Below are 17,500 nucleotides of genomic sequence, written 5' to 3' on the forward strand. Positions count from 1 at the left end.
ATAGACTAGACTATAGACTAGACTATAGACTAGACTATAGACTAGACTATAGACTAGACTATAGACTGGACTATAGACTGGACTATAGACTAGACTATAGACTAGACTGTAGACTAGACTATAGACTAGACTACAGATTAGACTATAGACTAGATTATAGGTTAGACTGTACACTTAACTATTGACTAAACTATACTATACTTGACTATAGACTAGACAAGTCTATAATCTAGAATATGGCCTAAAATTTAGACTATAGAATAGACTAAACAATAGATTATATGTTAGACTATAGTCATTTGTAATTACTCCATTATATATGTAAAGTATTCAATGTTTATTACGAAGTATTTAACTTTAGCAAAACGCCAAAAATCTCCATTTCATAAACGTCAGATTTTACAGGAAAATAATAAATTGGCAACACTGGTTTTAATCTACACTTCTGTCTTAGATAGAGCCCCAAAAAACAATGTAACGACTTGTAATTACTCAAAGACTTACTATTCAATGACTACTACATACCGCCTACATTACTTAGGAACAGTCTAGTAATGACTAAAAAATAACTATATACCTTAGTAGTACTAGGTACATACCTTTTAGCCTTAACATTTTGTTTTGGAATGTTGTTATTTTGTAAAAAATAAAAATATTAAATATTTTTTACAACAATATTGTAAGTTTTTGTAGTTGACTCAAGCATTTTTCTAACTCCCAATAACCCAATAGTAGCTGTTATATATTGTCTAGTCTTACTAAATCGATCATGATGTTTTTTTTATTCTATTTTTAGAATTAAATAAAAAGTTTCAATAATTTTGTTTTAAAAAAACCTGTGAAGGTTTTTATAACGTGAATAAAATATAGAACTAGTTTAAACTAGAATACAAATTATTATAAAAAATTATAATTGAAATGTAATTGATAAGATGTTATTTTCAAGTCTAGTTTATGTTTTTTTTCTATATAAAATGTCTATAAACTTTAAAAGGTCAAAAGAATAGAGTGTATTAAAGAGATTAAGATGTTTGTTTTGTGATTTTATAATATATCAGTAAAATGAGAATAGATAAGTTCTGTAAAATGTTATTGTACGTAGGTAGAACCACAAAGATTCCATGGAGTCATCCTAACAAGAGATCCCCATTTTATAAATAGAAAATGATTGTCGTCGGACTAATTCTAAAAAAGAAAAATACTGAAATAATTTCACTTTCCTTTGGAATGGAATTTTGTATTGCTCCTTACTCCAATAGAAGAGAATTTTTTGTTTCTTTAAAATTCTAATTAATCTCGAACAGAAAATTTCTATCGTCAACTTGAAGTAAATAATTCATTCACAATAGTTGATTTATTTGTTGACAACACTCCACAAAAAAATTACGCAGATGGGAATGTTTTCATAATAATTTTAATTGGTAAGGGATTTTTTACATAATTCATCGAATTTGATTAATTTGCATTAATCTTCAAAGAAAAAAATCCCCCAAAGAAAAGATTGCTTCTGTGGAACTCATTTTCTAAGAATTTTCTAATTAAGTATAAGTTAAATTGTTAAAATTTCAAAACAATCTTTGTAGATTTTGATATTCATTCCATTCTATACAACCCTGTACCTTTTCTACAATATCACACACTTTCTTTTATTTTTGCTATTTTTAAAAAAATTTTATTGTTTATTTTTTTATAACTTTTATCTCTTTAGTGTCTTGCTTTTTCTATTAGCTATTCTAGCTAACCTTGACATAGTTCTAATTATTATAAAATTTAAAGCTAATTTTCTCAGTTTTTATACCCTTCACCTTCGTTAGAAGGGTATATATAAGTTTGTCATTCCGTTTGTAATTTCTATAATATAATTTTCCGACCATATAAAGTATATATATTCTGGATCCTTATAGATGGCGGATTCAATTAAGCCATGACCGTCCGTCTGTCTGTTGAAATCAGTTTTTAGATGTCCCCAGATATCGGCGAGATTCGAATCTTTAATAATTCAGTTAGACATGCTTTCGAGAAGATCGCTATTTAAAATCAGTAAAATCGGTCTATAAATAACGGAGATATCAGCAAAAATCCGAGACAACCTCTGAAAATTTCATTAAAAAAGCTACATTTTTTTCATGCTTTGTTAAAAAAGCAACAACAACAACACTGTGAATTGGATAAAGATGTCATGTGCGTGTGGTCATGTATTAGGTTTTATTCAGCTGTGTATTTTTTTGTATGTTTGGATGCTGTTCTGTTCTCACGAAGGTGAAGGGTATAACAAGAACAAGGAGATAAAGCAGTAATATGTTGGTAATACAGCTTATATTTGATTGAGGGTGGTAATACAGTTTGACGGTGGTATTACAGTACAACGGTTAATATTTCTTTTTGCTACAGTTTATATTTGTTTGTGTGTATGTCATGTGTGACATGTGTGCAGAGATACAAAATAAATAAAAACTGTTTTTTTTAAACATACTTGGTGAAGGGAATATAAGATTCGGCACCGCCGAATATAGAAATATTACTTGTTTTATTTTTAAATTTGTTTAATCAGTTAACACGATACCCGCACGGACACACAGACAGACACAGAATGCCACACTTTTTATAAACACTTTGTACTTATAAGTTTATCTAGTAAAAAATAAACAATTTAATTAATTAAAAGTACAAGTATATAGGAAGTTAATTTACTTAATTAGTATTACAGTGTAAATTAAACTAGATAATTAGAAATACTAATTGCTGCTGTGTTGTTTTTATTATATAAATTAATTACTACCTAAAGGTAAATTCATATTGAACGTTCAATTAGTTAATAATAACAATAAATAGCTGTAAGTTATAGGAATATAATTATGTATTTATTTATTGGGAAAACTAAATTTGTGTAAATTAAACATTTTAATTTTGATTTGTGTTCTGACAAAAGTTTCCCAGTACTGATTGGCAATATTCAATTAAACGTATGTTATAAATTTAGTTGGCCATGAGATAAGATAAAATCACACTAAATAATCTTAATACTAATCATAATTTTATTTTAATAATTTGCACACTTTTCGCAAATTATCGAAAGCAAATTAAGATTAGAAAAGCAAAGAAATATTAAGAAAATAATTTAATAAAAATGTAAACAATCGATTGAACTCCAAACATGAATAGATCTGTTATCTTTATAAAATAAGCAAAATCAAGGTTAACGAAGAAAGGATGTTGAAATTAATTTTATGAACTTTCTACCATTTTATTGATTAACTTTTCTGCTAAATACACTGCTTACGGACATTTATTCTAGGAAATTAATGTTTGTAATTTTAAATGGCGAAACACTCCTTTTATATCCATTTCCTTTAGAAAGATAATTTGTTTTTTGTTTTTACAACATTTCTCGTCTTGCATGTCTGTATAATTTGTCATTTTGCCAACTTTTTATTTTTCTTTATAAATTATTACATTGTGTCCTTTTAAAAATAGGAAAAAATAACGATATCGTTATAATTAATCGCAAAAAAAATATTTTCCTCAAAACATCAACAACAACAATGATATTTTTTGTTTTGTAAAAAAATAATATTAACGACGAATCACAGCTGTTGACATTTCAAATCTGATGAATTTGTTTATTAAATTTTATTTTTCTATTCAGTGAATCAGGCATCACTTTTAGTGTGAGATAAGTATATAAAAAGTCAAAATTATGAACCCTTTAAATGGGAACATGGGAAGTTTTGAAATTGGAGAAATAGATATAGATAGATAGATAGATAGATAGATAGATAGATAGATAGATAGATAGATAGATAGATAGATAGATAGATAGATAGATAGATAGATAGATAGATAGATAGATAGATAGATAGATAGATAGATAGATAGATAGATAGATAGATAGATAGATAGATAGATAGATAGATAGATAGATAGATAGATAGATAGATAGATAGATAGATAGATAGATAGATAGATAGATAGATAGATAGATAGTGAGCACCTGCCTGTTACCAATTTTTCATTCCCGGCCACCTCTTTATACCCCGGGATTGCAATAACACCAAGGTGATGGTCTCGCCATGGTATCATGCCCCCGGGGGAGGTATTGTCAGACAGTCGACCCACCGTCGACCCTTTGCCGCCTAACTATTGACAAAGATTCATATGTTGCCGTGAATATTGAGGTCATACCCTACAGGCTGACATCAAAAATATTTCAGCCTGAAATGCATTACAGTGGTTGGGAAGACGGTGAGACATACTTACCCCAGCTTCTTCACAGAAGACACCGCAGTTCATTTTAGAACCATCTATAAAGATTTTGGTGTAATGTTCGCCCGGTAGGTTACCACTACACCACTCGCCAACCAACTCTGGCTTTAAAAACTCTTTACAAGTCCGTGTATGAGGTACTAAAATCGGATGGTTGGTGCAAGATTAGATGTAATAAGCATATGGGATATATTAAATCAAATTTTTATATTCGCAAAACCGAATTAGGAAAAGAAACTAATACTGTTAGCTCAATATTTTTGTTAATTCTAAAAAGAATCCATACAACCTATGTATACCTTAGAGGGTTAAACAAAATTAAAATATGTAAAAAAAATAAAATTATTATTTTGTTTTGTTTTGTTGTCGCCTGTTGTTTGACAAAAGCCAACAACCTAAACAAGACATTAAAATAAATTTAGCGTGAGTGAATTTTGTTTTCATTTTATTTAACGAAGAAAAGAAAAACACAAAATTTCATGTAATAATTAAAAATAATAAAATATATTTAAAAATATTTTCTTAATCTGTTTACATATATTGTCATCATAATTATAAAATTCAAATATAAAATATTTATACATAAATAAAGCACTAAAGTCTCTGGCAAAAATTCAATTCGCACGAACACCTTATTTTCGATATTAATAATATGTATATGGTATACACTGGCAAAATTTTTACACTTCTTGTTCGTTTCGCTCGTGTGTAGACATTTTTAAACGTTGTTAATAAATGTTAATCTATGCCAGTGAACCGATTTCTATACCATGTTTATACTATGTATATATAATTTCTTAAGATTTCTTATCAATTGTTGTTTTTGTGAATATGAACTCATCAATTTTATTATGTACTAAGTACAATATTTTTCTAGACGATTTTGAAATGTTTTATTTCTTTTTTTTTTTTTTTTGTTCGTTTGTTTGCCAACCGGTTTCAGCGGTAGTCATCGATGCCAAATGTCATAAATTTCTTATTAAACGCAACAATAATAATAATAATAAACACAAATAGCAAACAATGGTATAGGAGCAAAGTTAGCTATCTCTGCATTTGTTTTTTTGTAAATAACTGTAGTAATTTATAGTAATTTATCATTATACCCTATACCACTTTGGTGGGTTTGTACTGATGTTTGTAACGCGCAATAACATGGGTCCTATACCCACCTTAAAGTATACCAATCGGCTCAAAATCATTCTGAGTCGATTTAGTCCGTCCTTCCGTCTGCCCGTTCATGTAAACCTTGTAATCAAACTACAGGTCGCAATTTTGAAGATAATTTAATAAAATTTTGTACATGATATTCTATTGAAAATGGTTGAGATCGGTCTATTATTTCACCTAGCCCCCATACAACTAAACCCCAGAATAGGGCTTGTAATCAATCTACAGGTCGCAATTTTGGAGATAATTAAATGAAATTTGGCACATGTTCTTTTATGGTACCGTGACCAAGCCTATTGAAAATGGTACCCATCGGTCCATTATTAAACCTGGCCACCATACATCTGAACCCCCGAATAGGCCTTGTAAACCTTGTATTCAAACTATAGGTCGCAATTTTGGAGATAATGTAATGAAATTTGGCACATAATCTGCTATGATACCGTAGACAAAGCCTGTTGAAAATAGTTTACATCAGTCCATTATTTCACCTAGCCCCCATACAACTGAATCCGCCGCATAGGGCTTTTAAGTTCATAATTATGTTTAATATAATTATATCTTGATAAAAAAAAACTGCAAAACAAAGTTCTATACTAGACTTGATGACCCTCGCAAATTCTATTATAATAGGTCTTCATATGACCCTAGCCCCTATGAAATGGTCCCATCAAAATTTCACTTTATTCAACATGTATATCTGAGACAAGATACAATTCAACTTAAATACTTTATTATGACAACTAAATCACATTTTAATTTTGTAAAAATGTAGGGTAATATAGGGTCGGCCTTGCCAATTTTTTTACTTGTTTTATGTTATAATTAATGTATAAAAATTAGTTTAAAAAGAAAATGAAGATAACTAGTTTTGCTTCTATATGTATCAACTATTTGTTTTATATTTTATACAAATATTTACAATAAATATTAGGCAAAACTTGCTAATTAATTATTTATATTAAATTTGTCTTCTTATTTGGAATTTAAAAAAGGGGTCTTTAAAGGTACATAGTTTTCTTAAGTAAATCAGCGATTCCCAAAATTTTCAATATCACTAGTTTAGGCACCGCCTCTACACATGCAATGTTTTGAAAAATAATAAAAATTTCAGAAGTTAATTTAGAAAAATCTAAATTGCAGATAACAAAGACACTATTTTTAACCCAGAGACCAAAGTATAGTTTTCCAAAAGGAATACACATCTGATCATCATCACATCAAAATTCTTTTCCAAAATTTTAATCATAAACAACTTAAAAACAAATAAAATTTACTTTTTTTTGCTGACACAATTTCAAAATAAAATTCTCGATTTCTAAACCACAATTATCTGTCTAATCAGCTAAGAGCGAAAAAAATATATACAAAGTTGGTACCTCAACAACAAAGACAAACTTAGTTTAGATTTTATATTTCTCTATATGTCATAACAATCTCCTCTATGTGGCCACAAAAGGTTATCAGTGGTCAGGCCATTTTAACAACTAGTAACTACTGGATTTTCTATTTAATATCACTTCCACATACAATATGTTAAAGCAACTTTTAGACGTATGATGATTGTCTTAAAATAATTTCTTTGTTTTTTTATTATTATAAAAAAATAAAACATTAAATTTAAATCATTCATGGTACGAGTGCATGGTGACTTTGTTTATTTGTCAAAAACAATATTAATTATTTAATTATATTAATTTCATAATTCACAATTGTGTATTAAGAGTTTATTGTTGTTTTTCATTAAAATTATTTTTTCATATTAAAACATTTTCATGTCTATAGATAATAATAGTAGAATATTTATCGATCAAACTTGTAATTTTCGTAATATTCCTTTGTGTTTTATTTCTCTATTTATACGCTACGTAAAAAGAATTTAACTTAAGTTAAGCAATACATAGCAGGTTTTGAAGGAAATTGATTATATTTTTAATTACAATTACATTTTACAAGTAATTGTAAAAACAAAATACTCGATGCTATCAAATACCTCAAGTAAACAATATCATAACTATGGTAAGGTCGGCCTTATTAAGAGCGCGTTTTTGAGTTGCCAATTAATAAGCAGATTAGTTAATCTAAAAAAAATTGATTCTGATGTTAATTCCCTTTGAGTGGCCTCCGTTAGGTTAGTGGTTAGTATTCTAGTCTTGTAGACCGGAGGTGGTGGGTTCGATTCTCACCCGTGGCACTGGTTAAGGAGCACACAACAGGCCCAATAGAGGCCTAGGTGTATTTCTTCGGATTTGATGTGTATCATCCTCCTTTCAAACTAACTAACTAATTCCCTTTGATGTTTTTGAGTACAAGATTAAACTTCGCAGTGTTGCCATACAAAACAACAGAAAACGTCACTATTTGTTATCAAAACAATGTATGTTTTATAAATAAGAAGAAGACAATTGTAAATGTAATATGAAAATTAATGAAAACATAAATTTAAAACAAAACAATATATTGTAAAGTCTCAATAATTTATACTAATCAATCAATCAAACATTTTAATGTTTATTTTAATAAAAAATTTATGAATTTTTTTATTTGGCATCAGCTGTTTACTCAAGTTTAAACCACCTCCATTGGGCGCTTAAACTAGCATACAAAATTAACTTATTAAGCATTCGAAAATAACTTTCGATTTTATTTTTTTAAATTTTAATATAGTCCCTAATACTTTACCTTAAGATTGACCCTAAGTATTCGAAAACAATTTTCGAGTATTCATTTTTATTTAATCCCAAATTTTTCACCTTAAGATTGGTCCTAAGAGATTACTTTTAGAATTGGTAAAATATTTAGCGATTTTCGAAAAATTTCCAACCTTATTTACAGGGAAACCGAAAACATGCTCTAAAAAAAGTGTTTTAAGCGCTTTAAATATGCCGTTAAAAACTCAAAATATGCTCTTAAAATTTAAAAAATATGCTCCAAAAATAAAATTTTTCATTATTTTTTAATATTGAAAAGCTCAAAAAGACAGAAATTGTAATGAAATAATAAATGTTTAGTGTCATATTTCATCCTACAAGATTTTTTATAATTGATTCATCTCATAGTTTTAAGAACTAGTTTAATAGAATTCCGTTTTACGTTCAGATAACCAATAAATAACATGAAACCATTTGGATCCCAAAAAACATATTTCAAACGACAAAGTTTGACACATTTCTACCAATTGTATTCATAGCTTCTAAACTGACATTTTAATCGGTGTTGTCATAAATTACAATAATTAGTTTTTTAAACTATAAAAATGGATTGGTCTCATGAAATCAAAAGTAATAGGTTTTATGTCTGATTTAAAATGTAATGCTTTATTGAACAAAAAACTATAACATTGGTTTTCGTGAGAGTAATGTATTTTTTGCAGTTTTTAAGTTCTACAAACGAATTTTTTTCAAAATTGTAAAATAGGCTGAAAAATTAAAAATAAAAAAATTTAATTTTATTTTTTTAAATAAAGTTTTGAAAATGTACAAAAACGAAAAAAGCAAAAACATCACAATATGCACTAAAAGAGTAAAATATGCTCTAAAAACTGGAAAATATGCCTTAAATATGCTAAAAAAGTCAAATCATGCTAAATTATGCTCTTATGGCTAAAATATGCAAAAATATGCTCTAAGAAATCGATGCCAAATTTCTTAAATTGGTCTGAAACGTATAAATATCTTATCCATGAGTCCATACGACGCACCACAAAAAACATGCATTTGCATATTTTGGTTTCCCTGCTTATTTAAAATATGTTCCCTGAGCAAAACCACATTATTTCATATTAAAATGATTACCTCATCTAATATTTAAACATATGTTAAATAATTAATTCACAAATCACTAACATTTTGAACCGATTTCCAAGTAAGTCCGATTTAATAGCAAGTCTTACATTTTTGTACTTTCTTAGATTCTTCGAATATTAGTGCTTCGTATAGATATTAGTTTAAGATTTTTACAGACAAACCATTCTCTACCATATAGTAGTTTCGATGATGGCCTTGTTAAACCCTTTTTGAACATGTCAAAACAATTTCGACTAGAAAAATATCTGCGAGTTTAAAGATTCCGGTAATATTGGAATAAAGAGAGCTAAAGTAGTTTCATCCAAATTGTGAACGTTTATTACAAGGAAATCATATTTTCAGAATACTTTTTTAGATTTAAGTTCCACTATTTTCATTCAAATAATTATTCTCTTGCAAAAAAAAATTTTAACATTTTCGACTAGAAATATCTGTATATATAGCTTTAGAAGCATTCCATTGTGATTAGGAAAGAAAATTCATCACCGAAATTAGAAGATATAACAAGATTATCCGATATCCTTCTGTCCATTCACAATTCTTGTTAAAGTTAAAAGCTGGAGGTTCAAACGACGCGTTCTACGCTTTCTCGCATTCTATGCCTCTGTTAAAAAAGTAGAATCAATGTATTTGTATGATGAAAGTTACAAGCACAAAAGCGTAGAATGCCTTGACGCGTAGAATGCTTAAAGTAGATCTACTTTCTACTTTTATAAGCGTCACAGGCGGCGCACGAACATGTCAGCAGATTTTGATATTTTATATTCTTTATTTTATGCGTATTTATCAATTTTAATAAAATAATATGAGTATAATGATGAATACAAAAATGATCTGTAGAAAAACGGCAAGTTAAAAAAATACGCATAAAAGTGTGGCATGTAACTTGAAGCGCAGAACGCTTCAAGTTACACTACGCGAAGACGCGTAGTGTGGAGCTCTAGCTTAAAGATACTAAAGTACACATAGTAATCGGCTTTAACTTTTGATTTCAGCATAGCAGGAATGAAGGTAATGACTACTTTTTCAATTACAATTGCATTTGAAGTAATTGTAATTCAAAACCCAACAATTACAATTACTTGCTATTGGATAAACTTCAATTACAATTATTTTTAATTGTATTAAATTATTATGACAATTACTTGTAATTGTAATTAAAGTTTTGCCAATTACAATCACTAGTAATTGTAGTTGAGGTTTTGCCAATTACAATAACTTATAATTTTAAATTTTGTTCCTTATAATTACATGTAATTTTGTAATGAGTAATTCCTAAATTACAATTACAAGTAACTTCAATTGCAAATTGTAATTACCAAACCAATTACTATTGGTCATTTCTCAATAACATATTACAAGTAATTGTAATTGACCATGTAATCATTACCCCTCATGCCTGCAGCATATCAACATTTATTTTTCATATGCAATTTTTTATTTAGAAATTAATGTTATTACGTATTTTAATATGTCTGTCTCAATTTAATTTCATATTAAATTACTGTTATTTAGTTATTTATAGATTTTATTTTCTGATTTGAATAAAAATGCTTTATTACTTTTCGGTTTTATCTTTCAATATAAACAATTTATATGAATTTTATTGACATTTTGTTATTATTAAATAAATATTTTGATTCTAAATTCCTAATAATCAACAGGTAGTTAATATATTATAAATATGTTAATATATATTTATTAAAATAACATAATTTAATACGTTTTGTGGTATATTAAAATATTTGTGTTTGCAATTTAATAGATAGATTATTATTTTAAATTTGCCGGCATTGCTGTCATAGAAATGATTTACTTTAGAGATGAAAGAGACAACTATATAAATAGAGTAGTTAAGTAACTAATTGATGGACTTTTTAATAGACTAGTCCACAGCCTTTGATTAGTTTGACGAGACAAGTCTAAAGAGTAGTCAATAGAGTGGATAATATTCTAGTCAATAGAGTGTTTCATAGACATCAGTATGTATACGTAGTAGTCCACTAAATCTACTTGCCAAAATATCAAACCGTAGACTAATCTACATAGTAGTCAATACAATATTCCATAAAATAGATTGTACATCCGACCCTATGCTAGCAAATAAAGATAGTTAGTTAGTTTGAAAGTAGGATGAATACATAAAATCCGAAGAAATACACCTAGCCCTCTATCCATCCTTAAGCAGTACCTCAGTCAATAAAGACACGAACGTTAGAGTACTTTACGTGAACATCTGCCTTTACGGCCTTATATCACGGTGGTACCATCGTCCCTCAATCCTTCAATGAAGAACTCAGATGGCAATTTTTGTTTGTGGATTGGGCCGGTCCACTTTGTCGAAGTACTCGAGCTATCTAATCTCTGACCCTTAACTTTCGAGATGTAAAACATCACTTCCGTTTATAACCACGCGGATGGGGTGGACTCAGTTGATTTGGCAACAGTACCTAGGGACACATTAGGTAGTCCGAAATACCCAACAAAATGGATCAGCATCCCTCTTTTATGAACTGATAATGTGACAAAGGAAATAGGAATTCCAAAGACAATACTTTCAATAATTGCCACGACAAATAGTCGCGTGTTATGTATCAATATATCCTGTTAAGATGGCAACAGCACCTAGGAACTTCCACGAATCGAAAAAGGCGTACTAATCTCCAATATATGGAGACTTTCTCAATCATTCACCAATCCATGACATCAGTTCCCATCTTATGATCATAAAGATCCTGACAATTCCCCAGCATATGCCGGTGTCTCATAACGCGACCGGCGTCCCAAAACCGATAGGGTTAAGGTATCCAGCATATGATGTACAGACCTATTTTTGTTTAAACCACTGCCACTACGTGGATCCCGAAGGAACCTCAACCAACTGACCAGCCAGGACATAGTCCTCTACCAGATAATGAGGTGCTCTAGTTCGACCTCTTCAATCCATGCAAGGACTAAGCCAGGCAGTAGACTGTAAACAATTTATAGTCCCGGCCAGACTAGAGGTATTAGTAAACTCCCCCAAAGTTGAGGTTTCACCAAGGTAACATGCCCCCGGGGGATGTCAGTAAAGACAATCATGAACTTGTCAATAGTCTAGTCAGTAGAGAAGTCCATGGACTAATTTAGATAGATTAGTACACAGACTAGTCATCACCTACCTATTCTAAAGACAAGACTAGTCCACTGTCTATATAGTTTATTTACTATCCCTCATAAACTAGTAAAAAAGCCTACCGTATACCATACCACATACATAGTCAATAGAGTAGTTCATAGATAAGTTCTCATACTAAGAAGTAGAGTAACTAATAGACAAGTCACAGACTAGTCAAAATATTGGTTCACAATGTAGTGAATAGTACAGATAACAGACTAGTCGATAAATAAGTCCATGGACAGTTAATACATAAGTTAATAAACTAATCCGTAAACTAGAACAATGACAAGTCAATGGAGAAATTCCTAAACTTAACAATAGACTTGTCAATAGTCTAGTCAATATATTAGTATATATACTAGTACAAAGATAAGTCGATAAACTAATTCATAATGTAATCAAGTGTAATCAAGAAATTACTATTTTTATATATCAAAATTAACCGATTTTAACTAAATTTGGTTCTTAAAATGTTTGGAAAAAAAATTTCAAAAATCTTTATTCTGGGTTTCATCTGACACTTCAAAATCGAATTATTGTTAGAACAAATGAAATTATTTTATTTTTCTCAGTGTATAAATAAAAAAAACGTGTGAAAAAAAGTGAATGAACAAGTAATCTTATAATTTGTTAATTCGCACACATACCAGTCATGCTTTAATTTTAAAATTATCGGTCTATTTTATTTTATTTACTTTGCTTTCGTAAAATGTGATCTTTTTGATGAAATAGCTAATCTTAAAATTATATTTTAAATATTATTATTTTTTGAAACAGACAACAGCAGCATTAAAAAACAATTTCATTAATGAATCCGTTAAAGGTTTTTAAATTTTTTAAATTTTTTTCACTATTAAAGTCATGTGTCATTTAATGTTTTCGCTTATTCTCTATTTTGTTATCAAATTCATTTAAATAATTTTCCATTAGCTAAAATACAAAATCTTATTTGATAACTCGAATGTTAATATTAGTCACAAGTTTTGTGTGTATGTAGTTTGTTATTGTTGTTTTAGAAATTTTTACTAATAGTTTAATTCATAAAAATGTTCATTTTGTTTTGGCAAATCTTGTTTTTTTTTTATATGTTGAAGAAGGTCATGGTTTCCTTTAGGAAACCATTTTTTTGTTCAAAACTTGCCGGGTTTCTTATTGTTTAGGAAAAAGTAATTAGAAAGGCATGTGTTTAAACACATTGTTTGTTTAATTAAGTCCAAAATTATTTACAAACGCTCAGCTTCAAATATATGAATTGTTTTCTAAGGTAGGGGTAATGACTTCTACTTGTTGCTAAGCTAGAATGTATATTTATTTTAGTTTAAAGATTCTTAAAGATTATAAAAGTGTCGACTACAGTCTGGCTATAGACTCTGCTACAATCTCAACTATAGTTTGCACCAATGTATCGACTATAATTTGGTCAATAGTCTCGACTACAGTCTGTTCTATAGTCTGCACCAGTGTCTGACTATAGTATGTCTATATAGACTCGACTATAAAATCAACTATAGTGTGCACCAATGTCTCGACTATATTTTGGTGGATAGTAACGACTACAGTCTTCTTCTTGTTACTAAGCAAGAAATATATTTATTTTAGTTTAAAGATAAAGATTATAAAAGCCTCGACTACAGTCTGTTACAATCTCAACTATAGTCTGTACCAATGTCTCGATTATAATTTGGACTATAGTCTCGGCTAAAGTCTGTTCTATAGTACGCACCAGTATCTGAATATAATATGTAAATATAGACTCGACTATAAAATTAACTATATGTATAGTGTGCACCAATGTCTCGACTACACGCAGAGAAAACTAGGAAAACTATTCTGTTGTCATAACCAAACAATTGTTATTTTTATTGAACTTCATCAATATTTTAGTTACTGAAAACATTTATATGTTTATGACAATTATAACTTTGAGAATGATTCTCTGAAAAATAATTATTTTTACAACAAATAAATAATGATAATCATGTAAACATATTATATTCTTTAAAATCATTAAAACTATAAAATAATCATTAAATGATAGGATTTTACACGCTTATGCATATTTTGGTATCGCCATTTTTATATCAGTTGTATGGTTTATCCGTACTAGATCGGATTAAATAGATTGTTAATCAAATGCATTGTTAAACAACAACAGATTGTTAAACAAATAATTGAATTTTACGCCGAGCACATAAGATTAACCATATTATGTTTAATATGTAACCATATTATGTTTAATATGTAACCATAATATGGTTACATGAAGACATGGGACTACTTGTAACCATAATATGGTCAATTGAAACAATAATATGATTACTTGAAGCCATTATATGATTACATGAAACCATAATGTGGTTGCTTAAAACTACAATATGATACTACAATATCACATTATCACTATATTATGATGAAATATTATTATATTTAATCATAATATGATAGGTTATTATACTAATTATGATCATAATATGTTTTAAATTTAACCATAATTCTATCCATAATATGTTGCTCTTAGTTTATCGTTACCACAACTATATTTTTTCTCTGCGTGTGCAGTCTTCTACTTGTTACTAAGCAGTCTGACTATAGATTCGGCTATATCGACTATACAATAGTTAGGTGTATAGTCTCGACTATAGTCTGATCTAGAGTATATTATATAGACTCGACCATAATCGAGTCAAATGCCCACAATATCTTGTAAAATATGAGCAATAATTTGCAAAAAGTATGATGCATTTAAATAACAAAGTATTATCAAATCGAAAGGAAATTCATTATATGGAAAATTTCGAGTATTTTATTACCATACAAACCCAAGTAATTACTCATTTTATATATAGAAGGAGAGGCGCTATTCGTAATAGAAAAATGATATCGAATATAAAAATATTTCCACTGCATAGTTTTGCAATTACTTAATTACATTAACAAAATTTTATAAAACAAAATACATAAATACAATTTTCATACGTCAAATGAAAACCCAAAAAAAATATATTAATTTTACTGATGATATATTACATACATACATATATATACTTATATTTCTTTAAAACAATTTCCCATTGACAATGAATTCCTCCTAATTTTGGCACAACAACAGCTGTTCAGTCGCTAACATTTCAAAATAGATTTTTAATGCCAAAAGCAAACATATACATATAAACTGATTAATTTTAGCTAATATTTTAAATTCAATTAATTTTTGTAAATAATTTTAATTGATTGTATCATATAAAATTTTTCATCTATTTTACAGAACTGCTGGTACAGTTGGTGCCGTTGTAACATGTCCCCTAGAAGTTGTAAAAACGCGTTTACAAAGTTCAACAGCAGCATTTCAAACACCGCCACGAGTTGTTGAAAATCCCAGTTCCACAAATGCATCCTCCGAATTATTACGACCTGAACAGAGACGTAAACTCAGCACAACGATATTACGTAACAGGTCCCAACCACAGGTGATTGGGGGTGTTCGTAGGGTAGTATCCATTTATTGTTTTCATTTACTTTTTGTTTTCTTACTCATTTTTGTTAATTTTTTATTTAATGTATTATTATTTGGTAACTCTTTTGATGGTCATTTTAATTCAAAATTTTATTTAAACTACTAACAACTTTGAATTTATAAACGAAATTTTAATAAAACTTTTTGGGTTTAAATAAAGTTTTTACAAAAATATTTCCAGATAATGGCAATTTCACATTGTGGCATCTCATCGTCATCTACAAAAAGTATGAGCATATTGCAGTGTTTGAGGTAAGTTTATTAAAAAAGATAGATAGATAGATAGATAGATAGATAGATAGATAGATAGATAGATAGATAGATAGATAGATAGATAGATAGATAGATAGATAGATAGATAGATAGATAGATAGATAGATAGATAGATAGATAGATAGATAGATTGATAGATTGATAGATAGATTGACAGATAGATAGATAGATAGATAGATAGATAGATAGATAGATAGATAGATAGATAGATAGATAGATAGATAGATAGATAGATAGATAGATAGATAGATAGATAGATAGATAGATAGATAGAGATAGATAGATAGATAGATAGATAGATAGATAGATAGATAGATAGATAGATAGATAGATAGATAGATAGATAGATAGATAGATAGATAGATAGATAGATAGATAGATAGATAGATAGATCGATAGATAGATAGATAGATAGATAGATAGATAGATAGATAGATAGATAGATAGATAGATAGATAGATAGATAGATAGATAGATAGATAGATAGATAGATAGATAGATAGATAGATAGATAGATAGATAGATAGATAGATAGATAGATAGATAGATAGATAGATAGATAGATAGATAGATAGATAGATAGATAGATAGATAGATAGATAAATAAATAAACAGATAAGTATATATATTATTATAATTAACTCTTAAATTTCTTATCATTTCAGACACATAGTACAAAATGAAGGACCCAAAGCATTATTTAAAGGTCTTGGACCGAATCTCGTTGGTGTTGCACCATCACGTGCCATATACTTTTGCACATATTCACAAACCAAAAATTTCCTCAATAATTTAGGGTAAATATAAGCATAACTTTTACTTTAAATGTATAATTACACATTTTTTACAATTTAACCACAAGCATTACATTCTCTTTATGGTTTGTTTTATTCATTTTAAATTGGTTTTCAATTCTAGATTAATGCAACCTAATTCACCACAAGTTCATATTGTTAGTGCAGCTAGTGCCGGTTTTGTTTCCTCTTCCATAACAAATCCAATTTGGTTTGTTAAAACACGTTTACAATTGGACTATAATTCCAAAGTTCAAATGACCGTCAGACAATGTATCGAACGTGTTTATACTCAGGGTGGTATTGCGGGCTTTTACAAAGGTATTACCGCCAGCTATTTTGGCATCTGTGAGACAATGATACATTTCGTAATCTATGAATTTATCAAATCGAAATTGGTTAGTTTATAATTTGTCTTCCTTATTATGCAATGAAAATAATATCTATTTAAAAACATTCGCTTGTATTTTTTTGCAGATTGAACAGCAAAATCTCCGCCAAAATAGGCATCATACGGATA

The 17,500-nt window shown here is 28.6% G+C and overlaps 1 protein-coding gene across 4 annotated transcripts in view; it reads left to right on the forward strand.

The window, feature by feature from the left end:
- LOC111678131 (mitochondrial carrier protein Rim2) overlaps positions 1-17,500 on the forward strand; it is a 25,441-nt gene that overhangs the window by 5,521 nt on the left and 2,420 nt on the right. The window contains exons 2-6 of one of the 4 annotated variants that reach the window (XM_023439385.2): positions 15,665-15,887; positions 16,074-16,165; positions 16,852-16,983; positions 17,105-17,378; positions 17,458-17,500. The exon at positions 17,458-17,500 is cut by the window's right edge and continues 190 nt beyond it. In XM_023439385.2, coding sequence (XP_023295153.1) covers positions 15,665-15,887; positions 16,074-16,165; positions 16,852-16,983; positions 17,105-17,378; positions 17,458-17,500 — 764 coding nt within the window. The remainder of the gene's footprint in view (positions 1-15,664; positions 15,888-16,073; positions 16,166-16,851; positions 16,984-17,104; positions 17,379-17,457) is intronic. The other 3 variants (XM_046945182.1, XM_023439386.2, XM_023439387.2) reach the window with 3 other exon arrangements.

This window comes from Lucilia cuprina, chromosome 2 (genome assembly GCF_022045245.1).
Source record: "Lucilia cuprina isolate Lc7/37 chromosome 2, ASM2204524v1, whole genome shotgun sequence".
NCBI classification, from domain to species: Eukaryota; Metazoa; Arthropoda; class Insecta; order Diptera; family Calliphoridae; genus Lucilia; species Lucilia cuprina.